The 26,143-nt window shown below is 37.4% G+C and overlaps 1 protein-coding gene and 1 non-coding gene across 3 annotated transcripts; both read left to right on the forward strand.

Annotated features, from left to right (window-relative positions):
- Positions 1-3,217: 3,217 nt before the first annotated feature.
- On the forward strand, positions 3,218-6,118 carry LOC141661716 (uncharacterized). 2 transcript variants are annotated; one of them, XM_074468716.1, is made up of 4 exons: positions 3,218-3,352; positions 3,455-3,642; positions 4,781-5,596; positions 5,712-6,118. In XM_074468716.1, the coding sequence occupies exons 2-3, from the start codon at positions 3,472-3,474 to the stop codon at positions 5,570-5,572; spliced, it is 963 nt and encodes a 320-aa protein (XP_074324817.1). In that variant the 5' UTR covers positions 3,218-3,352; positions 3,455-3,471; the 3' UTR covers positions 5,573-5,596; positions 5,712-6,118. The 2 variants fall into 2 exon arrangements, with proteins under 2 accessions (XP_074324817.1, XP_074324818.1); XM_074468717.1 differs by having other exon boundaries at positions 5,719-6,118.
- A 14,035-nt stretch (positions 6,119-20,153) lies between these two features.
- Positions 20,154-20,260, forward strand: LOC141662615 (small nucleolar RNA R71). Its single transcript, XR_012550721.1, has one exon. It is a non-coding gene; the product is annotated as a small nucleolar RNA R71 (small nucleolar RNA).
- The last annotated feature ends 5,883 nt before the right edge of the window (positions 20,261-26,143 follow it).

Consider the following 26,143-nt stretch of genomic DNA (forward strand, 5'->3'; position numbering starts at 1 on the left):
CGCTCTCCTCAGCTGTATACGGTCCAGAGATATCTCGATCATTATTGATCGGTCGCAGACCTCTAATCTAATTAGGTTTGTTTCATGTTTGCGGTTGAGGAGGAGGAGGCATCCTACTTTCTCCAGCCTCGGAGTACAATGACATCCCATAAGTGGGGTTTATTGGCATATGGTGTATCACAGTTGACATCTCAATACTCGCAGACTATGTCCCCAAAAGAGCGTTCAGATTCGAGTTTTGAGAGTTCTTCCCTAAAGCCGGAATTGGATGAGATCCGGATTAGGGAATGATATGATTCGCCATCCCTTGAGAGTAGGTCGAGTGAGGTGGAATCTCAAAGGAAGAGGAAATTATTTGGGTAATTTCAACTGATGCTCCTTCAGGAGCATTGTTTCCGCTTCGTGTAATTACCCTGGTTGATGTCTTTGTCCCACATACGGCGCCAAATGTTATGGGTAAAAAATTAGGGTGTATTTAATGCTAGGGTTCGCGAGCTCAAGACTCTATTTGATTGCTCTCGTATTTCTTGACTCAATTTGCTTTCACAAGATGCCTACGTACCTTACTGTATTGTAAATATCAAGTAAAAAAATGTAGTTTTGAATGATGAGGTAAGACCCCTTTTATAGGCATAGGTAGTCTTGAGATAGATTAGGGTTAGGAGACTTGACGAGAAAGTCTCAGATTTAGAATGAACTTTGGAGTCCTATAAAGTAGGAATTCGCTTCGTTATGGAATTTTGTAACTTGAGGACTACTCTTTTAAAAGTTTGAGTTTGATTTAAACTTATTTTCTCAGTTACAATCTGGGCTGATTTATGACCTACGAATTTGATGATACATCCTTGGTATGTGGGCCTTTAAAGCCCAGTTAATGCTATACTAATTACATGGCTCGATTAATTGGGTTTTGCTTTCAGATCAAATCAGTCCTAATTAATGTGTTATTGATTACGCAATTATGGTTATTTTTATTCTCAATCAAATTCGACTTGTTAAAATAAAATAATATATATTTTTTATCCGAGTTAAATAAAATTATATTATTGATCCAAATTTAAATAAAATTAAAATTAAAATAAATATAATTAGTTAGATTTGGTATTCAGTCTTGGTATAAAACAAAACTAAAATCAAATTAAATGTAATCTGTATACTATTGACATAGTTTAAAATTATTGTTTAAATAAAAAAATAATTATCTTTTGTAAACACACATAAAATTAACAATAATACTATATTTCAATTAGTAATATTATTATTTCCAAATTCAAATATATCTAAATAAAAATATCAAATATATATATGTATATGTATATGTATAATTATTATCAAATAATATAATATAAAAATTCTGAATAACAAATTTCGCATCTTAAACTTTCAATTCAATTTATATTTAAAAAATTGTATAAAAATAAAAAAAAATCAATATACGACACGGTTCTAAATTAATGTTTAATTAAAATACATAAAAAAATTAGATTAATTGAAAGTACAACGGGAGCTTATATTAACATAAAATCGGAGAGTAACAAGACGAAATGAGCCTTTTTATTTATTTATTTATTTATACCGATCCCTCGCCGGACTGTTCTATTTTATTATATTCATTTTTGAATGTATTTATTAAATTATGTATGTACTACAAGTTCTCTTTAGACAATATAGTTATACACTATCTATTTTATTGAAGTAAATGTTTTAATGAATTATAGCTTGTTCGTCTAAAAAACAATATATTCTATCATTTTCAATTTTAGTCTGAAGTGTAGGCAAAAGTACCTTATTTTTAATTAATAACTACAAAAAAATGTTTTGACTTCGTATTGTTTTTATATGACCCTAATAGATATCTTATGAAATTGAAGAGGGTAGAGAGAGCCCTGTCTTAGTCTTCAATTTAAAAGCAGAAGTCTTCTATGTATGGTTATATGTATGGGATCAGTTCGGCTCGATTCCGGATGAAATCGAAACCGTAATTATATATTTTTTACTTTCAAAAAGGAAGGTCATAATTATGGGTTCAGATTCGGTTTTTATTTTGATTTAAAAAACTCCGATTTAGTTATAATCGGCTCTATATCAGTTATAAAATCGATAAATATAAAAATGAAAAATAATATACAGAGAAGAAAAATTGATACCCGCAATCCGGAGATAATAATTAAGATAGTTCAACAAAAATAACTTAAATAACTTGAATAATTCGTGGATAGTTGAATTTGTGTAGAAGTATTTGAGATTGCCGATTAAATTTAACTTTGTGGGAAGCGTATATAGTGATTATTAAACAAAAAAGCGTAAGAAAAGAACTTAGCAAGAAATATAAAGCATCAAAAAAACATTTAAAATAAAGTATAGGACACCTTAAATTAATCGTTTGTGCTACACAATCAGTACACTCCCAATTATACTGTTGGAGTTTGGAGTCACCGGAATCATGTCCACCAGCACCTAAATGACGCCTGAAAAGAAGCTCACCGCGAAAGAAACTGCTACTACTAGTATTCCATATGATTATGTTGACAAATTGTAATGTTCCTGCTCGTGGCCAAAGTTAAAAGTGGTGGACAAAATTCTTGCATGTCAATTCATAAGAGTTCATGAGCAGCCATGTCCCATTTTGATGAGCTGATACTCCGGCAAGATGTACCAAACCCAACCTGTTTAGGGTCAATGCACATTAAAGACTGCAAGGGAAAATGATGCAGTATCATGGCATATGTCAACAAGTTCGTATCGAACTCTACTCATTTTTCTCAGCATGTCGAACACCTTTATTAATTCGTTGGAGCCCTATTAATTTTCCAAGCAGGTCATTTTTAATAATAAAAGTTAAAAATTTGAATATTTGCATGAGCTTAATTCGGACGTGATAATTTTGAGTGCTAGGACAGTGACTTGGGTGAATGCTGCTAGCTTTCCAACTCTAAAATGCCAAGTGAAGAATGTAAATATAGAAAATGAGTGAATGGAGTCTGAATAAGAAGATTGCAGCATCCTTTTGGTAGGAGTGGATGGAATACATAAAATAATAATAAAAAAATGAAGAGAAATCGTGAAGAGATGAATGTATATAAGTAATATATAAAATTTAGGGAATTTGCCAAAAATACCAGATTTGAGGTATGTTATTGCAAAAATACAATCTTAACTGTTTTATTGCATATTTACTATTTTTTAAAAAACTGTTGCATTTAATTTGCTTTATTACGTTACAACCACCCACTTTACTCTCTCCCACCTTCTTCTCTCTCCACCTGTCTTCAGTTTTTCTTCTTCAGTTTTTCACCATTTTTATCTTTGCTTTATCTTTCTCATACTCCAATCTTCATCGTTAACCATTAAGGTGATTTACGTTTTCGAATCAAAGTGTTATGTGCTACTTACTACTTGATTAAATCAATATAAAGCCTAACTTTATTTTTGATAATTATGTTTTCGATTGCAGATCTGTTTCAATTAGCAATGGTGCATATGAGATTCTCTCTTTCTTCGGAAGCTTCCGGGTCACGTTCGAGGTCAAAATTAAGTTTAAGTGTTAAGAAGAAGCAAAAGCCTAAACAAAAACCAAAATCTCCTTCGAAGAAGAATAGATCTAAAGTTTTGTTGAAGACAGATTTACTACCTCCTCATACGGTTTGTTTTCGTGACCAATATCCTGTTATTATTGTTTAATTACCTTTTGTTATGTATTATTTTGTGCATTGGTCACATATGATAAAGGGATTTAGTTCATTTTGGTAGTTTTTTGTTTTTATTTATATGTTGCTTTGTATGTTGCTTTTTACTCATCTGGGTTTAGATTGATTTTGTGGTTGATTTTTTTTTTTTTTTTTTTTAACATATATCTATGTGTCTTTTGAGAAATTGTTACTATCATGAAGTAAAATGTTACTAGATTTCATATCGCGATGTATGATGCATACATGAAATTGTTCATGTAAATAAGTAAGACCCCTAGTTATACCAAGGATTATGTCAACACATTGTTTCCAGCTGAGACTACCACGTCTTTTACCTGCAATATGAATGTACTTCATATCAACATGCAACTATAAAGCTAGAACTTAGATGCTTGAGGCTAACTCACCATATAAGAATATATAGAGGCTTCCATTCTCCATATATTCAGAGACAAGAAGTTGAACTGGTCATTTGCCACTGCATCCCAGTAGACGGATGATATTTTCGATGATGAACATTGCTTATAAGCCTGACTCCACTCTTAAAATCTATCATTTCTTTGCTTGTCCTTACAACAAGTTTCTTTACTGCAACTATGTGCCATCCTCTATAATGCCCTTTTAGATGACTTTATCAATTCAGCCCATAAACTTGACATTATATATTATAGTGAGTAGGAGATTATTGTAAAATTGAGATTGCGTTGTATATATCTCCAAAACCACCTTCCCTTATTTTGTATTCTTCACTAAAGTTCTTTGTAGCTGACTTCAAATCATTATATCTGTATAAAGTTGGTCCCTGCAACTGTGTTACCCCTAGTATATCACCTAGAGACCTAAAAGAGACAAAATCACAAAAAGATCAGATGAACAAGTTGATTCTGAAGTATAACACAAGATATTTATAACCAAGTATCCATGAGGGTTAAGGCCTAATAACCTTCTTTATGCCAATTATGTTTATAACTGGATTGGTTGTTTTTTTACGATTGGATTATGTGTTATTATGTTTATAGTTGGGTTATTTATATTTTTTTTGTTTACTAGTTTTTGAATTATAAATATCTGATTTTCTGTTTGTTTCATAGGGTATGAGATACATTATACCACTTGATATGCATAAGGGTGCTAAGATAAGCCGTGTGAATAAATATGACCCCATTACGGATCTTCGTGCGCTACTTTCTGATAGCCAACTATCTGTTTTGAAGAACTCTTGCTTTGGTTATCTTATGGATTTACCAAATTTCAAGGTTCAAAATCAGTTAATTCACAATCTTTTTGTTAGGAAGTTAAAGCAACCTAATGAGGATGAGATTTGGGTGGGTATATCTGGAAAGATATTGAATTTTGGTATTAAGGAGTTTGCTACTGTTACTGGTCTTCTTTGTTTAGGTAATTACGATAAAATGAGATATTCAAAGGTGGAAAATGGCTTTGTTGAGGCTTATTACAGTGGTACCTACCCAGTGTTTAAGAGTTCAATTAAGAATAGTATTCTTGGCAAAGAGTGGAAGAATGATATTGATGCTATCAAGATGGCTAAGATGTATTTACTACATCATTTCTTGCTTACATCAACCACTGATTCTCATATTTCTAAGGGTGATTTGGACATTTTGGATTCTGATAAATTTGATTACTTTCCTTGGGGTAAAGATATATTCAAGATGACTTTGGAGTCTCTTAAGTACGGTGCGAGTACAACTTTAAAGGATTACTATTACCGTCTTAACGGCTTTCCATATGCTTTTCAGTTATGGTTCTACGAGTGCTGCCCATATTTAAATGGGAAATATTATGACAACAAAGATGTTCAAATACCTCATTTACTCAATTGGTCCAATGATTCTTTGGGGAAATTTGAAGATTACTACTGATCTTTGTCCCTTGGATCAGACGAGGTATAAAATATATTTTCCTATGTTATGTTTTTCCCATTATTCATTCTTCTATATGGGTTGTAATTTTTGTGTTAGATATATTTGAGATGTCATGTCTAATATGATTTGTGTTTAGTTTTCAGAACTTAACAACAGGACATATCAGGACTTACTGAAATCAGAACTTACTAAAGTCAAAACTTAAGGGTCAGAAGATACATATTAGTATTTAAGTGCGGGAAGACTTTCAGTTAAGGAATGCGGCTGATTTACAGGAGAAGATCGAGAATAAAACAATAGAAGATATGCATGAAAGAGTTAGAGGACTAGAAGACTTGTAGAAGATATCCGATTGATATATTTTAGGAGACAGAATTATATTCCATATCAATTAGAATATATCTTGTAACTGTGTACTATATAAACACGGCTTAGGGTTTACACTATATGTGTTATCATTATCGAGAAACATTATTCATTGTAACCTAGCAGCTCTTAGTGATATTTGTTCATCACTGAGAGAGAACAACAGTTCATATTGTAACAGAGTTTATTGAATATACTTGATCTTTGTTACATACTTGTGTTCAAATCGATTTGATTGTATAAACACTGTATTCAACCCCCTTCTACAATGTTGTGTGACCTAACAAGTGGTATCAGAGCTTTTCTGTTAACACACATACAGTAAAGATCCAAACAATCATGTCTGAAGAAACACAAACCCCAACTAAGCCCACCAAAACTCAAGAAACTCAAAACACTCAAACCCACAGTCAATATGAGACTATTAGGGTTCCCATACTGAGACCTTCTGAGTATCCCATATGGAAAGTGAAGATGGCTATATTTCTGGAAGCTACAGATCCAGAATACCTTGACAGAATTAATGAAAGACCATATAAGCCTACCAAGCTCTCTGTTGCAGTTGCTGATCAACCAGCAAAGTCCATACCAAAGGAGAAAGGTGATTACACAGATGAAGACATCTCATCTATTGTCAAGGATGCAAGGGTAAGGCATTTGCTGCATAGTGCCATTGATAATGTCATATCAAACAGGGTAATTGGATGCAACACTGCAAAGGAGATATGGGATGCTTTAGAGACAAGATGCCAGGGAACTGATGCAATTAAAAAGAACATGAGGACTATACTCACTCAAGAGTATGAGCACTTTGACTCAAAGGATGATGAGTCATTAACTGACTTATATGACAGGTTTGTCAAACTCTTGAATGATCTGTCACTGGTGGACAAGGAATATGATCTTGAAGATTCAAATTTAAAATTCTTTTTAGCTCTTCCTGAAAATTGAGATTTGAAGTTTACTACCATAAGAGACAACTATGACCTTACTGAAACTACTTTTGATGAAATTTATGGTATGCTCAAGACTTATGAACTTGAAATGGATCAAAGGAGCAAGAGGCATGGAAGAAAGTTAAGGGCAGTTGCTCTTAAAGATGAGGAGGAATCTCCTAAAGTGGTTGCCTCAAAGAGGGGCAAAGGAAAGGCTCTCATCATAAAGTCTGATTCAGAGTCATCATATTCTGATGATGATGATTCAGAAACTGAAAGTTTACCTGAAATGGATGTTGATGCAGAGATGATGCAACTGTGTGCTCTTATGGTGAAGGGTATCACAAAGATAGCCTACAGGAAATTCAGAAAGGGCAAGAAGTTTTCCAGGAAAGGTGGAAGTTCTGATAAGAAAGGATTCAGAAAGTCTGAAGGCAAAGGAAAAAAGTCTGACAGAGGAGACAACTCAAATGTCAAATGCTACAATTTTGGTGAAAGAGGCCACATATCTCCTGACTGCAAGAAAGGAAAAAGTGACAAAGGCAAGGCACTTGTCACAAAGAAGAAAAACTGGACATACACTTCAGATACAGAAAATGAGGTGAACTATGCCTTGATGGCAAATGCTAATAGCAGTACTGAAACTGCTGAAGTGAAGGTACCTTAAACAACTTATGCTTTTCATACAGATGATATTACTAAGTTGAGATTATATCTTAAAACCATGTTCATTAGTTATAGTGATCAGACTTTAACATGTGAAAGATTAACATCTGAAAATTTTGCTTTTAAAAACAGAAATGACTATTTAGAAAAGGAGTTAGTTTTTCTTCATCAAACTAAGAAAGAAAGAGATGAGGCTTTATATATTAGAGATGAAGTACTAAAATTGAATGAATCTCTAAAAACTGATTTAGAAAAGGAAAGAGAGATCATCAGAACTTGGACCAACTCTGGCAGAACAACTCAGGATATACTAAGTAGTGGAAACTAGAAAGAGGGCTTAGGGTATGGAGATGATAAAAGTGAGAAAGGAACTGTGAAAATTGAACCAACTGTTGTTAAACAGACTGTTAAGCCAAAGGTAAATCCTGTTAAGTTTGTAGTAAAAACTGTAAAGTCTGATTCTGAAAAGATGAAAGAGTCTATGACAGAAGTCAAAGAAAAGTCAACTTCTGACAAATTAAAACATGATAAACCAGCTGAAGTTAACATAGGCTTAATGACAAAGAAGTAGCTTAAGCATAAGCTGAAAGAGATAAGAAATGTGAACAAGGAAAAAGAAGCTAGGAAAAATAGGAATGGAAAGGAAGGTGTGAATAAAAGCAATAATTATATGTCTGTTCCTAATGCTCCTAGAAAGAAATGTTACAACTGTGGAAACTCTAACCATCTTGCTTCTTTTTACAGGAAAAATAAAGATACAAACTATTTACCTCCTAAATCAGGAGTTAAGAGTCAGTCTGTTAGGTTTAAACCACAAAATCCTTGTTCTCATCGTGGTAGTTTATGGCATTCCATTTATACTTGTAAGGAATATCATAGTTTGTACTATGATTATTATCAAATAAAACCTTTTTTGAAGATAGTTAGTATGATTCCTTCTAGTGTAAAGTCTGATGCAAAGTCTGATATAAATTCTGATAAATAGCATGTTAGCATAAACTCTGAAATTAAATCCGCTGCAAATGCTAACAAACTTAAAAAGGCCAAAGGATCCAAGCAAGTCTAGGTCCTTAAAATTAACCAATACTGGTCTTTGTGATCGCAGGGCAACAGGAAAAACATCCTAGTTCTGGACAGTGGATATTCAGGACATATGGCTGGAAATAAAGCCGTGCTATCAGACTTTGTGGAGAAAGCTGGCCCAGGAGTTTTTTATGGAGATGGCAACATGGGAAAAACTCTGGGATATGGCAATATCAATCTTGGGAATGTCATCATTGAATCAGTAGCTCTTGTCTCAGGACTTAAACACAATCTGCTAAGTGTGAGTCAAATCTGTGACATAGGTTATCATGTGGATTTCTTTGAAGAACATTGTGAAGTTGTAAGTAATTCTATAGGCAAAGTAGTTCTAAAAGGTTACAAGCATGGTAACATTTATGAAGCCAGACTTTCAACAAATTCTGATGGTTCTGCAATCTGTCTGTTAAGTAGAGCATCAATTGAAGAAAGCTGGAATTGGCATAAGAGACTCTCTCATTTAAATTTTAACAACATAAATGAGCTAGTAAAGAAAGATCTTGTGAGAGGACTGCCAAAATCAGTATTTGCTCCTGATGGCCTCTGTGATTCATGTCAAAAGGCAAAACAAAGAAAATCTTCATTCAAGGGCAAAACTGAATCCTCAATTCTTGAGCCTTATCACTTACTGCATGTTGATCTATTTGGTCCTGTAAATGTCATGTCAATTACAAAGAAGAAATATGTTATGGTTATAGTGGATGAGTTCACAAGATACACTTGGGTGTATTTCTTGCACAAGAAGAATAAAACTGCATCTACTCTAACTGATCATGTTAGACAGCTGGATAAATTGGTCAAAGATTCTGTTAAAATAATAAGAAGTGATAATGGCACTGAGTTCAAAAATTCAATAATGGAAGAGTTCTGCAAAGAGCATGGAATTAAGCAGAATTGTCTGCACCTGGAACTCCACAGCAAAATGGAGTTGTAGAAAGAAAGAACAGGACTCTCATTGAAGCTGCACGAACTATGCTTGATGAAGCAAAGCTACCAACCTACTTTTGGGCTGAAGCTATGCAGACTGCTTGTTTTACACAGAATGCTACACTCATAAACAAGCATGGAAAAACACCATATGAGATGGTGAAGAAAAAGAAGCAAAATCTAAAATACTTTCATGTATTTGGATGTAAGTGTTTTGTTCTTAAGACTCATCCTGAACAGCTATCAAAATTTGATCTAAAAGCTGATGAAGGAATTTTTGTTGGATATCCACTTTCCACAAAAGCCTTCAAAGTCTACAATTTAAGAACAAGGGTTGTCATGGAATCTATTAATGTATCTTTTGATGATAAAAAGATTACTGGACTTGAAGATTTCAATGATCATGATCAGCTGAGATTTGAAAATGAAGATTTAAGTTCTGATTTTGTAAATTCTGATGGCTTAAATCCTGATCCTGTAAGTTCTGACGGGTTAAGTTCTGATGCTATTGAAACTGTGGTAACTACTCCAAGGGAAAATGCACCTGTTCAGGGGGAGCAAGCTGAAGATCCTACCACAGTTCTAGACTCTCAAGAAGCATCATAACCTGTCACTGGTTCTTCAAGTTCTGATTCATCAAGTTCTGATGAGCCAAATTCTGATAATTCTGGAAACTCTGATTCTTCAAATCCTGAAGGATCCAACTCAAATTCTGAAGTCTCAGAGAGCATAAGTACAGGGGGAGCATCAGAAAATTATGATGGAGCCAGCATAGATCATGGGGGAGGATCCATTTTTAAAGAACAACTTTCGTCTACAAGGAAGTGGACTAAGGCACATACACCTGACTTAATAATTGGAGATCCTGAAGCAGGTGTCAGAAATATAACTGCAACATCAAATGAATGTCTCTATCATTCCTTTCTGTCTCAGACTGAACCAAAGAAAGTGGAAGAAGTTCTTCAAGATGCTGATTGGGTGCAAGCAATGCAGGAAGAGTTAAATGAATTTGAAAGAAATAAAGTCTGGACCCTAGTGCCAAGACCAAAGAACAGATCAATTGTTGGCTTAAAATGGGTGTTCAAAAACAAAATTGACAGTGATGACATAATTACAAGAAATAAAGCAAGGCTGGTTGCTAAAGGCTACTCTCAACAGGAGGGTATTGATTATGATGAAACCTTTACACCAGTTGCTAGATTGGAAGCCATAAGAATCTTTTTGGCTTATGCTGCTCACAAAAAGTTCAAAGTCTTTCAAATGAATGTGAAAAGTGCTTTTCTCAATGGAGAATTGGAAAAAGAGGTATATGTTGAACAACCTCCAGGATTTGTAGATCCAAAATATCCAAATCATGTCTATAGACTTGACAGAGCACTTTATGGCCTTAAGCAAGCTCCAAGAGCATGGTATGAGACTTTAACTCAATTCCTTCTGGAAAGTGGATTTCGCAGAGGTACAATTGATAAAACACTGTTCTACCACAACCGTGGAAATGACTTACTTTTGGTACAGATATATTTTGATGATATCATATTTGGTTCTACAACTGCCAAACTCTATGAAAGGTTTGCAAAGCTAATGCAGTCAAGATATCAAATGAGTATGATGTTAGGGCGAAATCACGCACTAATATTCACGCAAGTATACGCGTTCACAAGTAATATAGAATACTTTCTAGTTCGTTCCCTCAGAGACTCAGACTAATTTATTGTCTAATTTAACTCACTCACCAATGTATGATTACTTCTCAATGTTAAGATAATAACACTTAAAATTGTTGATTAAATATTAACTATAATTAACTACTTAATTAACCACTTAACTAACACTTCAATTTATCAATAATAAAACACTCATGAGATCACAACTTCATTATTACTTCCTTCTATAGCCATAGTTATTACCTTTAGCATGTGACAGTGATGATATTAATCGAATAACACAAAACTGATAAAAGCCAACTTTCATTGTACTAATACCATTCTACCAAACATCCACAATTAAGATAGAAATTGAATAGTCATCAATTATGTTGAGTTCCTATATGTCTACAGAAATTGACAACACAACGATTTAAGCACAAGTTATTCCTTTTGATTACATAGGGCAAATAAAACTGTTAGAGTTACCCACTAATCATGCACAACGTACATGAACCTATGCTAGCATGACAAGTTCTAAATCTCAAGATCCACCGTCGCTTCACAAGAGATTAACACCCTATCTTATATGTTCGCGACGCACATAAGACGAATACGCACAACCAATACTAGATATCATGCAATCATCACACACTAAAGTATTAAACAATTAACTAAAGAATTCCATAGTAAATCCGTTGCAACCCCATGATCACGATTAGCCCATAATAGAACTTATCGCCATCATGGGTTCATATGAAATCATGATAAACGAACACAAGAAAATAACAACTAAACTAATTATATTAAAACAGAGTACGTCACAAGAGTAAATAAGTCAAAGCAAGAAAACTAGCATCCAACGTTACAACGAAACAAGAATCACAAAAATATATGCTTCCTCTTCGTTGCTGTGTGCTAAATCGGTCTTCTTCCTTATCTCCTTCGCTTCTTACAAAACACAATCTAAAACATAATCCCCTCTTAATACCCTGTGAAAAACGTCTCAAATCTACTTATATAATAGTCCCATAAAACTCAGATTACATAGAAGTTGGAAGCCAAACAGAAGTAGAAGTCTAAAACAATATATTATTTTCCCCGACCCTGCGCGGCCGCTCAGCATTTCTGCGCGGGCGCGCAAGGCTGCTGCGCGGCCGCTCAGCATTGCTGCGCGGGCGCGCAGGACCCAACTGGAAAATTTCCAGGTTTGCTCCGTTTCTTCGCCGTAATCTGCCCGTTCTTTTCCTCTCGCAATGGTGAACACATGCCAAGGCTTATTCTTGATGATTCCTCCTCCGAAATGCAACTAATACCCTGAAATGCATAAACACTAGAAAAACGCATCAAATACACAAAATACTTGATTTCAAGACACCAATTTAAGCCATTTTAAGACATTCTAAGTGGTATAAAATGCCACTTATCACACCCCCAAACTTAAATCGATGCTTGTCCTCAAGCGTAACAGACTCAAAAACAAATAAAAATATGCATGAATGCAATCTATATGAAAATGCAACGATCCCCCTTACTACAATTAACCAACCAAATTGTCACGTCTCAACGAATGCAGTTAGACACTAAAGATCAAGAAACTCATGCAAACGGACATACTGCCAGAAACGTGGTGTGTGCAAATTCTTAACAGATATGCTTCGGAACTAGACCAATTACTATGACTAGACTATCCTCAAGGCAATCCTACGATTATACAAAGAATAAAAATTCTAGGCACAAAGTGATATACAACACTACAAGAACTTTGGAGCTTACTACGGAATCGTGCTTTTTATTTACAACGCAAATGCTTATTTGACCGTGCAGTGAGTGAGGTCCACAAAAGACTTATACAATGGTATCCATGTAACGAGCGTTAGGTTAGCGGATCCCAGACTCTAAAAGCCTTAGGTCACTAGGCACAAAGTCCCCTAAGAACTTAATAACTCGAATACCAAAGAGCCCACTCTTGATCAATTACGCAAATTTTTTTTTTTTTTTAACTCTGAGCAAGTGCGTTTCACTCCATCTTGCTCAACCCTAGACTACTCGCATAACATGCGAGCCGGCTACTAGCCATTTGACGCCTAGCCACAACTAGCAACAAATTCCATTTTTACTCCATTTTTTTTTCTTTTTCATGCCTTTACCACTAAGAACCTATTATCAAATTCTAAGCATAATAAATAGATTATCCTCGAAAATAATCAGATCATAACAATAATCTAGTCCTTCAGCATTCTCTAAGACTTAGTGACAATACAAGTGCTTCTAGCATCCATATCAACCTACACAACTTAATATCACTTTAATGCTATCACTACACTCGCATCAATATCACAATTCAGTCGATAAATCATTGCAAAAGGGATCATGGTATATGCATGAGCTATATGATATGACAACAAATAAAGCTATATATAAAAAAAACTATATGGCAAAAATTATGCAACTATATGAACTAACTATCATGAATATGCAACTATATGACACACACAAAATATTCCTTAACTACCACCCCCAAACTTAAAATCTTCACTGTCCCCAGTGAAGGTAGTAGAAAGGAACACAGGGTATACCTACTCGGAGTCATCATCATCATCACCCTCAGTGGGTGGAGTATCAGGCGGCGGGTATGCAGAGTCCTCACCAAAAACTGGCCACTGGATATCAGCTCCAAGGCCTCGAAAAGCAGTCCCTAACGCAAGGGTGAGCTCCTGAGCAAACCTGCTCTGTATCTCATACATGGCATCCATCCGCCGTGAAAGCCTCATATACTGGGCATCACCCATCTCAGCACCCTCCTGAGCTCTCGAAGAACTAGCCTCACCACGCCCTGGCCTGGCCATAGTAGCACCTCGTGCTGGACGCCCTCCTGGAAGACGATAACCCAGCCCATGCTCCTCAGGCTCACCACCGGTCCACTCCTGCATCCCATTCAGAGTGCCAGAATCTATAGGAGCTGCTGGCAACTGCAACTGCTCATGAGCCGGCCAGTTCACTCCTATTGTACGGCATAGCTTTGTAACCGTGGATGTATAAGGGATGTTCATATGCTTTGCTCCCCTCAAAAACTTCAGAATTCCTTGGTAGATAAACTCACCAAGGTCCACATAGTATTCCTCATTCAGAATTCCCCACAACAACTGTGCTCTCTCAACTGTGACCTCGTGTGCATGTGAAGAAGGCAAAATATTAGCACATATAAATGCGTTCCATGCACGGGCATACCTGTTCATGGCGATCGCCGGAAAGTGACGATACTCATTATTGGATGGACTGCGGTTCCAAACTGTGCCCGGTCGACAGAGAGTCGCACAAATCAAATCCAAGTCAAAATCCTCAGCAGTCTTTTCATTCCAGTTCTCCTCCTCGGGCTTCCTCTCTCGCTGTCCAATCACTCGGCGAATCGCCGCAGGATGATAATCAACCGTCAGCCCCCGAACTACAGAAAACCCATTCTTTTCAGCCTTCGCGTTCGCGTAGAACTCGCGAACAACACTCATCGGTACTGCTTCGGGTGACTCACAAAAAGCTATCCACCCCTTCTCTGCAATCATGGGCAACAACTCACCATCCCTCCCTGATGGTAAAAACCCCCTCTCCTTCAGAATCGGCTTCCCCAACAGCCTAGTGTACTCCTCCTCCGCGGCTCTGTCAGTTAACCGAGGCCTCGCAGCAGTACCCCTTAATGAATCAGCAGTAGGAACTGTGCTGCTGCTGTCAATAGTGCGTGCTCTCTTGGGTGCCATTGATTTGTGAATAAAAGTGTGTAAGAACTGATTTTTGATGTTTATGAGAGGGTTTAAGTGTAGGAAGTTGTGGGAGATATGTAGGATATGTGTATGTATATATAGGGTGTGGAGTAGGTTAAATTAGATTAGGAGTGGGGTTGAGGGATAAAATCATGGGGTAATGGGAAAAGAATTCGTGGGTTTATGGGTTGTAATGGGTTTTTATGTTTTTTTTTTTTTTCTGAACTGTAAAAAAAAAATTTCTGGAACTCGACCCCTGCGCGGCCGCTCAGCATTTCTGCTCGGGCGCGCAGCAAGCTGCGCGGGCGCGCAGAGGGTCTTTGGAATTTTTTTTTTCAGCCCCTGTTTTCTGATTTTTTTGTGTTTTTGGATAGGTTATTAACTTCTAAGGGATCCTGTAACAACAATTCATGGGTTGCCTCCCACGCAGCGCTTCTTTTTCGTCATTAGCTTGACGTTCCGTTCCTTTCTCACGTAGTTAACAAAATGGCACTAACCACCTCTCGGTTTGCCATGTCCCCATAGTAGTGCTTCAACCGCTGACCGTTAACCTTGAATGCTTGGTCCGAATCATTCTCAAAAAATTTCACCGCTCCATGTGGAAACACAGTTTTGACAATAAAAGGTCCAGACCACCTTGATTTCAACTTCCCAGGAAAAAGTCGGAGCCGAGAGTTGAATAACAGAACTTGTTGCCCTGGCACAAACAACTTAGGATGTAGCTTCCTATCGTGCCACCTTTTCACCTTTTCCTTATACATTTTGTTATTCTCGTACGCTTGAAGTCGAAATTCATCAAGTTCATTAAGCTGAAGCATTCTTTTCTTACCAGCTACATCTAAATCCAGGTTCAATTTCTTCAATGCCCAGTAGGCCTTATGCTCAAGCTCCGCCGGTAGATGACATCCCTTAACGTACACCAACTGAAACGGTGACATCCCAAGTGGAGTTTTGTATGCTGTTCTGTAAGCCCAAACAGCTTCATCGAGCTTTAAAGACCAATCCTTCCTTGATGGACAAACAACCTTCTCTAGAATGCGCTTTATCTCTCTGTTAGACACTTCCGCTTGACCATTTGTTTGCGGATGATAGGCAGTAGCTACTCGATGATTCACATTATAACGCTGCATCATAGAAGTGAACTTACGGTTGCAAAAATGCGATCCTTCATCACTTATGATTACCCGAGGTGTTCCAAACCTTGTGAAAATTTGCTTATGAAGAAAATTTAGCACTACCTTTGCATCATTTGTCGGTAAAGCTTTAACTTCGACCCATTTTGAGACATAATCGACTGCCAGCAAAATGTACTGATTATTGCAAGACGAGATAAAAGGCCCCATGAAATCGATTCCCCATACATCAAAGACCTCGACTTCAAGCATCACATTTAATGGCATCTCATCCTTCCTTGACAAATTTCCCACTCTTTGGCAACGATCACACCTTAAAACAAACTGATGAGCATCCTTGAACAAGGTGGGCCAGAAAAAACCTGCTTGCAGAATACGAGCTGCCGTTTTCTCACCTCCATAGTGTCCACCATAAACCGTGGAATGACAGTCTCGTAATATCCCCTCCGTCTCACAGAACGGGATACATCTCCTGATGATCTGGTCAGCTCCCTGTCTAAACAAATATGGTTCATCCCACATATACCACTTTACCTCATGCATAAACTTCTTCTTTTGCGCGGATGTCAAATTGGGAGGCATTATATTGCTGACAAGATAGTTTACAATATCTGCAAACCATGGTTCTTCCTCCTGAATTGCAAGCAACTGCTCATCCGGAAAAGATTCATTGATTAACGTCCTATCTTGTGAAGTACAATCGGGATTCTCCAACCTAGAGAGATGGTCAGCTACTTGATTCTCGGTACCTTTTCTATCTTTGATCTCTAACTCAAATTCCTGAAGTAAAAGCACCCAACGAATGAGTCTCGGCTTCGAATCCTTCTTAGAAACCAGATAGCGAATAGCTGCATGATCAGTGAATACTGTCACTTTCGTACCAAGCAGATAAGATCGAAATTTCTCAAAGCCAAAGACTATAGCCAAAAGCTCCTTCTCAATAGTGGTGTAGTTCAATTGGGCCCCATTTAAAGTCTTACTCGCATAGTAGACCACATGGAAGAGATTTTTCTTGCGCTGTCCCAGAACTGCACCTACCGCATAGTCACTCACGTCACACATCATCTCAAACGGTTCTGTCCAATCTGGTGCTGTAATAACTGGTGCCGTGATCAAACTCTCCTTGAGAGTCTCGAATGCTGCCAAACATTTATCATCAAATTTGAAAGGCATATCTTTCTCAAGTAAATTGCACAACGGCTTAGATATCTTTGAAAAGTCCTTGATGAATCGCCGATAAAAACCCGCATGACCGAGAAAACTACGGATTCCTTTCACTGAATTAGGTGGGGGAAGATTTTCAATGACTCCCACCTTGGCCTTGTCCACCTCAAGACCTTTGCTAGAGACCTTATGCCCAAGGATAATGCCTTCACGTACCATAAAATGACATTTCTCCCAATTAAGCACCAAATTAGTTTCCACGCATCTTTTGAGTACGGCGCGCAGATTATTCAAGCATTCATCATATGAGTGTCCAAAGACGGAGAAGTCATCCATGAACACTTCGACGTTATTTCCAATCATGTCAGAGAATATAGCCATCATACATCTCTGAAAGGTGGCCGGGGCGCCACATAACCCAAACGAAACTCTACGAAAAGCAAATGTGCCAAATGGACAAGTGAAGGTAGTCTTTTCCTGATCCTCTGGTGCAATACAAATCTGATTATACCCGGAATACCCATCCAGAAGACAAAAATACTCATGTCCCGCCAATCTGTCAAGCATTTGATCAATGAATGGGAGAGGGAAGTGATCCTTTCTTGTGGGTTTGTTCAATTTTCTATAATCCATGCATACTCTCCATCCTGTAACTGTTCGAGTAGGGATGAGCTCATTCTTTTCATTTGCGACCACAGTGATACCTCCCTTCTTAGGAACACATTGTACAGGGCTCACCCACGAGCTGTCAGAAATAGGATAAATGATGCCTACATCTAGCCATTTCAGAATTTCTTTCTTCACCACCTCCTTCATGATTGGGTTCAGTCTTCGCTGCTGTTCCACAGTTGGCTTACTACCTTCCTCTAACAGAATTTTATGCATACAATATGAGGGACTTATCCCCTTGATGTCTGCTATAGTCCATCCTATAGCCGATTTGAATTCTCTCAAAATCCTTAAGAGCTTGTCTTCCTCACTACCTGAAAGGTCAGCTGAAATAATAACAGGTAACGTAGATGAATCACCTAAAAAGGCATACCTCAAGTGTTCAGGTAATGGTTTGAGCTCTAAGGTAGGCGCTTCCTCTATTGATGGTTTGAGCTTCCCTTCAGCGTTTTTGAGGTCAGAAGTACCAAGAGATTCAAATGGTATATCTAGCTTTCACTTCCAGGGAGAAGCGTTCAGATATTGTAATTGCTCGTTGCTATCTTCATCATCACTGTCAAATTCCCCCACTAAGGCCTTTTCCAATGCATCAGACATTAGCATGTGATCGAGTTCCGAAGTAACCGCAGAATCAATCACATCCACTTTTAAGCACTCCTCATCTTCTGTAGGGAATTTCATTGCCTTGAATACGTTGAAGGTCACATCCTGATCTTGAACCCGCATAGTAAGTTCTCCTTTTTGCACATCTATCAAGGTACGGCCAGTCGCCAAGAAAGGCCTTCCCAAGATTATGGGAATCTTTTTATCTTCCTCAAAATCCAGAATAACAAAATCAGCAGGAAAGAAGAGCTTATCCACCTTGACGAGCACATCCTCAACTATGCCCCTTGGGTAAGTAATGGAACGGTCCACCAATTGTAGCGACATGTATGTGGGTTTTGGATCAGGTAGGTCCAGCTTTTTAAAGATCGACAACGACATCAGATTAATGCTTGCTCCCAAATCACAAAAGGCACTTGTCAAAAGTTAGATTGCCAATGGTGCAAGGAATGGTGAAGCTTCCTGGATCTTTCAGTTTTGGTGGTAACTTTTGTTGCAGAATCGCGCTGCATTCTTCCGTGAGAGCAACGGTTTCAAGGTCATCCAGTTTCACCTTCCTTGAAAGAATAGTCTTCATAAACTTCGCATAACTAGGCATTTGTTCCAGAGCCTCAGCGAAAGGTATATTGATGTGAAGTTTCTTGAACACCTCCAGAAACTTCCCGAACTGTCTATCCAGCTTTTGTTGCTGCAATCTCTTAGGAAAAGGTGGTGGAGGATAGAGCTGTTTCTCCCCTATATTAGCCTCAGGAAGAGTGTGTTCAACAGTAGTCTTCCTTGGTTCCGCCGCTTTCTCCCTTTGCTTAGATTCTTCATCTCGAACTTCAGCTTCGACTTCTTTTGCCTTTTCAGCATCAGCTACTTTTCCAGACCTTAAGGTAATAGCCTTGACTTGCTCTTTAGCTTCCTTCCTGCCTGGTACTTCCGTGTCACTGGGAAGAGTGCCAGGTTGATGATTGAGCACTGCATTGGCTAATTGACCGATTTGATTTTCCAAGGTCTTGATAGAAACCGCCTGACTCTTGCATAACAGCTTAAGTTCCTCAAAATCAGCACTAGTAGGTGCAGCTGCACTTCCCTGTTGAGGATATGATTGTCTTGTAGCATACTGCTGTGGTTGCTGGAATCTAGGTGGGTTAAACTGTTTACTCACTCCTTGCTGATATGGTGGCTGAATAGCATTCTGATTATTTCCCCAGCTGAAATTTGGATGATTTCTGTTGTTAGGATGATAGGTCGCTGGCACAGGCTGCTGTTGTCGCTGATAATTATTCACATACTGAACAGATTCGTTGACAAGAGAACACTGATCCGTAGCATGAGAACCTGCACAAAGCTCACAAACCATAGCTATTTGATTAACTCCATACGTAGCCAAAGAATCAACCTTCATTGATAGCGCTTGGAGCTGGGCTGCAATAGCGGTGGCTGCATCAACTTCCAGAATACCTGCTACCTTGCCTGATGTCATCCTCTGAGTTGGGTTTTGATGCTCATTTGCAGCCATCGTCTCAATAAGATTGTACGCCTCAGTATAGCTTTTAGCCCATAAGGCGCCTCCAGCTGCTGCATCGAGCATGGGCCGAGATTGAGCCCCCAAACTATTATAAAAACCAGTGATTACCATCCAATCTGGCATTCCATGATGTGGACATTTTCTCAACATTTCCTTGTAGCGTTCCCAAGCCTCGCACATAGATTCTGTAGGTTGCTGCGCAAACTGAGTAAGAGCACTCCTCATAGCAGCAGTCTTTGCCATTGGATAAAACTTCACCAGAAACTTTTGCGCAAGATCTTGCCACGTAGTGATTGACCCAGCTGGTTCAGAATATAACCAGTCTTTAGCCTTATCCCTCAGTGAGAATGGGAAAAGCCTCAACTTGATAGCCTCATCAGTCACGCCATTATACTTAAAAGTGCTGCAGATCTCGACAAAATTCCTTATGTGCATGTTGGGGTCTTCAGTTGCCGCTCCTCCAAAAGAAATAGAATTCTGCACCATCTGAATAGTGCCCGGCTAGATTTCAAAGGTGTTAGCTTGAATAGCCGGATGAAGGATGCTTGACTGAATGTCATCAATTTTAGGCCGAGAAAAATCCATAAGAGCTGGATCAGCTTGAACAATATGATCTCCCATGTTTACTGGTTCTTTCTGCTCAGTTCCTGAATCCGAATCCTCAAAATCTAACTTCTCCGGTGTATCAAGAACTTCGTCTTTCTCCTCAGCTGTATCTAAGGTCCTCTTGCGAGCACGAGAACGAGTTTGCATAAATGTTTGCTAAAGTACCTGAAACACAACCGAAAAGAGTAATTAACTACTACGTCCTAATCACTGAGTCCTAATGACCAATGATGGTAAGTACATAAACTAAACAAATACGCCGAGTCTCCCCGGCAGCGGCGCCAAAAACTTGTTAGGGCGAAATCACGCACTAATATTCACGCAAGTATACGCGTTCGCAAGTAATATAGAATACTTTCTAGTTCATTCCCTCAGAGACTCAGACTAATTTATTGTCTAATTTAACTCACTCACCAATGTATGATTACTTCTCAATGTTAAGATAATAACACTTAAAATTGTTGATTAAATATTAACTATAATTAACTACTTAATTAACCACTTAACTAACACTTCAATTTATCAATAATAAAACACTCATGAGATCACAACTTCATTATTACTTCCTTCTATAGCCATAGTTATTACCTTTAGCATGTGACAGTGATGATATTAATCGAATAACACAAAACTGATAAAAGCCAACTTTCATTGTACTAATACCATTCTACCAAATATCCACAATTAAGATAGAAATTGAATAGTCATCAATTATGTTGAGTTCCTATATGTCTACAGAAATTGACAACACAACGATTTAAGCACAAGTTATTCCTTTTGATTACATAGGGCAAATAAAACTGTTAGAGTTACCCACTAATCATGCACAACGTACATGAACCTATGCTAGCATGGCAAGTTCTAAATCTCAAGATCCACCGTCGCTTCACAAGAGATTAACACCCTATCTTATATGTTCGCGACGCACATAAGACGAATACGCACAACCAATACTAGATATCATGCAATCATCACACACTAAAGTATTAAACAATTAACTAAAGAATTCCATAGTAAATCCGTTGCAACCCCATGATCACGATTAGCCCATAATAGAACTTATCGTCATCATGGGTTCATATGAAATCATGATAAACGAACACAAGAAAATAACAACTAAACTAATTATATTAAAACAGAGTACGTCACAAGAGTAAATAAGTCAAAGCAAGAAAACTAGCATCCAACGTTACAACGAAACAAGAATCACAAAAATATATGCTTCCTCTTCGTTGCTGTGTGCTAAATCGGTCTTCTTCCTTATCTCCTTCGCTTCTTACAAAACACAATCTAAAACATAATCCCCTCTTAATACCCTGTGAAAAACGTCTCAAATCTACTTATATAATAGTCCCATAAAACTCAGATTACATAGAAGTTGGAAGCCAAACAGAAGTAGAAGTCTAAAACAATATATTATTTTCCCCGACCCTGCGCGGCCGCTCAGCATTTCTGCGCGGGCGCGCAAGGCTGCTGCGCGGCCGCTCAGCATTGCTGCGCGGGCGCGCAGGACCCAACTGGAAAATTTCCAGGTTTGCTCCGTTTCTTCGCCGTAATCTGCCCGTTCTTTTCCTCTCGCAATGGTGAACACATGCCAAGGCTTATTCTTGATGATTCCTCCTCCGAAATGCAACTAATACCCTGAAATGCATAAACACTAGAAAAACGCATCAAATACACAAAATACTTGATTTCAAGACACCAATTTAAGCCATTTTAAGACATTCTAAGTGGTATAAAATGCCACTTATCATATGATGGGAGAACTTAGCTATTTTCCGGGACTTCAAGTCAAACAAAATGAAGAAGGTACTTTTATCTGTCAATCTAAGTACACCAGAAATTTACTCAAGAAATTTGGAATGCAAGATTGTTCAACTGCATCCACTCCTATGGCCACTGCAACCAAGTTAGATAAAGATATTGGTTCATCAGTAGATATTACTAACTATAGAGGTATGATTGGATCTTTACTCTATTTAATTGCAAGTAGACCTGATATCATGTATGCTACCTGTCTTTCTGCAAGATTTCAGGCTGATCCAAGAGAACCTCATCTAATAGCTGTGAAAAGAATTTTCAAGTACCTCAAGGACTGATCTAGGATTGTGGTATCCTAGAGAATCAGATTTTAAGCTAATAGGTTACTCAGATGCAGATTTTGCAGGATGCAAAGTAGACAGGAAAAAGCACTAGTGGAAGCTGCCAATTTCTTGGAGGAAGATTGGTTTCTTGGTTTAGCAAGAAACAGAAATCAATTTCCACATCAACTGCAGAAGCAGAATATATTGCTGCAGGAAGTTGTTGTGCACATATTCTTTGGATGAAGAATCAGTTACTGGATTATGGGTTAGAATTTTCTAAAATACCTATTTAATGTGATAATCAAAGTGTTATTGCTATGATAGGTAATCCAGTACAACACTCAATGACAAAGCATATCAGTATTAGGTGCCATTTCATAAGGGAACATGTGATGGAAGGTATAATGGAATTGTATTTTGTTCCAACAGATCAACAACTAGCAGATATCTTCACAAAACCACTATGTGAAGCTACTTTTATAAGACTGGTAAATGAACTTGGAATGGTTTCAGGTTCTTTCTCAAAATCTGCTTAGTTTTTGTTCTCATGCATCAGACTTTATGATCAGTGTTTATAGATTATCTTATCTCCATGTAAAATGTGCTTTAATAGTAATATATTAAATACTGATTGTTATCTGATGTAGATTTATATACTCTGATAGTGTTTTGAATGTTCTGTGACTATTCAATCAAATGAGGATTACTGTGCTAGATGCTGACCTAGTAGTCTTTAACATACTAGAAATCTCATGTTTGAATTAGTTGTTTATGCGGAAATTCATTAACACAAGCAAATGCTGATTTTGAGATTAGTCAAGTTTACTTTGTGTATCTTATTACTAAGTCACAGACTAGATTCTTGCTTCTCATCTATCAAATTCTGATGTCAGTAAATCTTAAGGATGACCCACATGCTAGATAAACCTCACTTATCTGAAGAAAATAAAAGAAAAGAAAATTAAAGTCAGATACTCCTTTGAGATCTAGAGTAAATATGTGGAAGGGAAGACCCAAGTGCATTGCTGGTATTAAGTTATATGCATTAGAAAAGCAAATAAATTTTTCTTGGTGACTTTTCACATTTTCTGATTACTGGAGAAATACTCTGATAATAGCATAAATTCTGATAGCAGTTGTAACCCACTTACACTAAGAAGCCATTGTAAAAAGGAATTATAAAATATGCATAAAATGAGCACAAAAAGTTGAGGTGGATTCTTGCATAAACTTATTCTACAATAGACTTCATTATTAAAGACAAATTTTAAGCACTTTTCTTAGTTATGCCTTATTTCTAAGATGTACTGAATTTTATCAGACTTTAATCTTTATCTGATATTTTGCTAATGCACACACTATCACTCCATATGAATGATGAAAATTAATGTGGTGATTAAGTTGTTTTAGATAAACAATTAAGTGTCATATGCATAAATTCTGAGGACAAGTTCTGATGGAAGTTTTGATGATTAAACTCTGAAGAAACAATTCAGTTTTTTTATGAAGAATCACAAAAACAAACATTCACTTTCTGAGAACAGAAGCCATGTTCTGATGACCATTAAATTCTGATAATAGTCAAGTTCTGATGCAAATCCTGATGGGAACTCTGATGCTTACGTGACATTATTTATTTACTTGACTTATTTGTGGTACTATAACAGTCATATTTTATCAGAATATATTTAAGTGAGATAAAAATAGTCATAACCATTTGTTTAGTGGGAAACGTGTTTGTCTTGAAAAACTGCATGTGCACAATAATTACTGCTTACTTCTCGTGCCCACTAATTACTGCTTTAACTATTTACTGACTGTTCACATGTTGCCAGGTGTAAATTGTCTGCCATACTTCACAAATATAGATGTTGTCACGTGGGCTGTATAAATAAGAAAGTTAAAATATTTTCTAATCTTTTACCTACTTTTCTCATTCTCTCATCTCTCTTATTTTCTCTCACCCACTAATACTCTCTAAAACTCTATTTACTCACAGGAATATTATCAAACACTTTGTATACACATTATTCTCACTTGATTTTGCACAAAAGTGGCGGCCCCTGGCCGGAACCACACGTGCACTCACGAAGGACTGCCAGTGATATACTAGGAAGGTGGCACCAAAAGACATCGTTTTGAATGGAGCCAAGTTTGTTCTTAACAACTACTTGGCTATTCTTAGCAAGTATGAAGCTCCATCAGAACTTCACTTCATCCAAGATTTTCTATCTCAAAGTGAGATTGGGTATGCTTTGACCCAACCAGAAGCAATTTCAGGAACTCAAGTGCTGGAATTCTAGAGGAGTGGTGTGTATGATGATGGTGGTGCACATGGGTCCCCAAGTATCATCTTTACAATAGGGGAGGATGAGCATGTGGTGACTTTGTCAACTGTTCGAAAAGCACTACATTTTCCAGAAAATTGTGTTTATAATTCAACAGTTGAGGAGCCAGCCCTTCAGTAAATGATGGTCAATCTGGGCTATGAAAAGACTTTGGCAAAGCTTGGGCAATTAAAGAGACCCCACATCAGGAGGGAGTGGAGTTTTTTCTTCCACTGCATCACCAAGGCCTTTGCCAACAAGTGCTCCAATTTTGATGCAATCCCAATCCTAAGTCAGTAAATCGGGTATGCTCTCTTAAATCAAAGACATTTTGATTATGCAAGTGCTGTTTTAGGATTCATAGGTGATAGGATGACAGAAGATAGAAACAGAGTTTATTTTTCTAGATTCTGTCAGCTTATATACAGTTTCTGTAGTATTGATAAGACCCAACTAGCTAGTGAGTTAATTGAACCTTTTAAACCTGCTAAAAGGGCCTTCACTGACTTATTATCTACTGATAATAAGAAGGCTGTACTAAGACCCCTCCAAATCCCTCAGTCAATCAAACATGTCTTAGTAAACTTGACCCAAACACCTATACTAACATATATCCTGATGTCCAACCATCCCAACCTCCATCAGCACCTACACAACCTATCACTTCTCAACCTAAACCAACTCAACCTACCATCAGAACATACTTCCAACCAGCACAATCCTCACAACAACAACCATCAGCACCTACCATCAGACCTTCATCCTCAAGGCCTAAAAGAGCAAAATCTGTTCCTAAATCTCCACCAATGAGAAGAAGGATGATTCTAAGGGATGAATTAGATGATGAAGAAGCACAGGGTCATGCATCAAAACCTATGCCTGTTGAAGCTGAAAATGTGATTTTTCATAAAACAGTAGAAGCTGAAGGGTCCACCCATCAGATGAATACTGAAGCTGAGGGTTCTGATACTTTGAAAAGGAAAAGAACTGTAAGTTCTGATGCTGCTCAGGTAACTCCTTCTCTATCAAGGAGATCAAAGAAACAGAGGGTAGGAAGGTATTTGGCATAACCTCCATCAAAGAATACTGAAGAA

Source organism: Apium graveolens, chromosome 5 (assembly GCF_009905375.1).
Source record: "Apium graveolens cultivar Ventura chromosome 5, ASM990537v1, whole genome shotgun sequence".
NCBI classification, from domain to species: Eukaryota; Viridiplantae; Streptophyta; class Magnoliopsida; order Apiales; family Apiaceae; genus Apium; species Apium graveolens.

Excerpts from the sequence above, each read along its gene's own strand:
- LOC141661716 (XM_074468716.1), top strand. The coding sequence starts at position 3,472 with ATGGTGCATATGAGATTCTCTCTTTCTTCGGAAGCTTCCGGGTCACGT. Across the intron at positions 3,643-4,780 it reads ATTTACTACCTCCTCATACG|GGTATGAGATACATTATACC; the intron begins GTTTGTTTTCGT and ends TTTGTTTCATAG.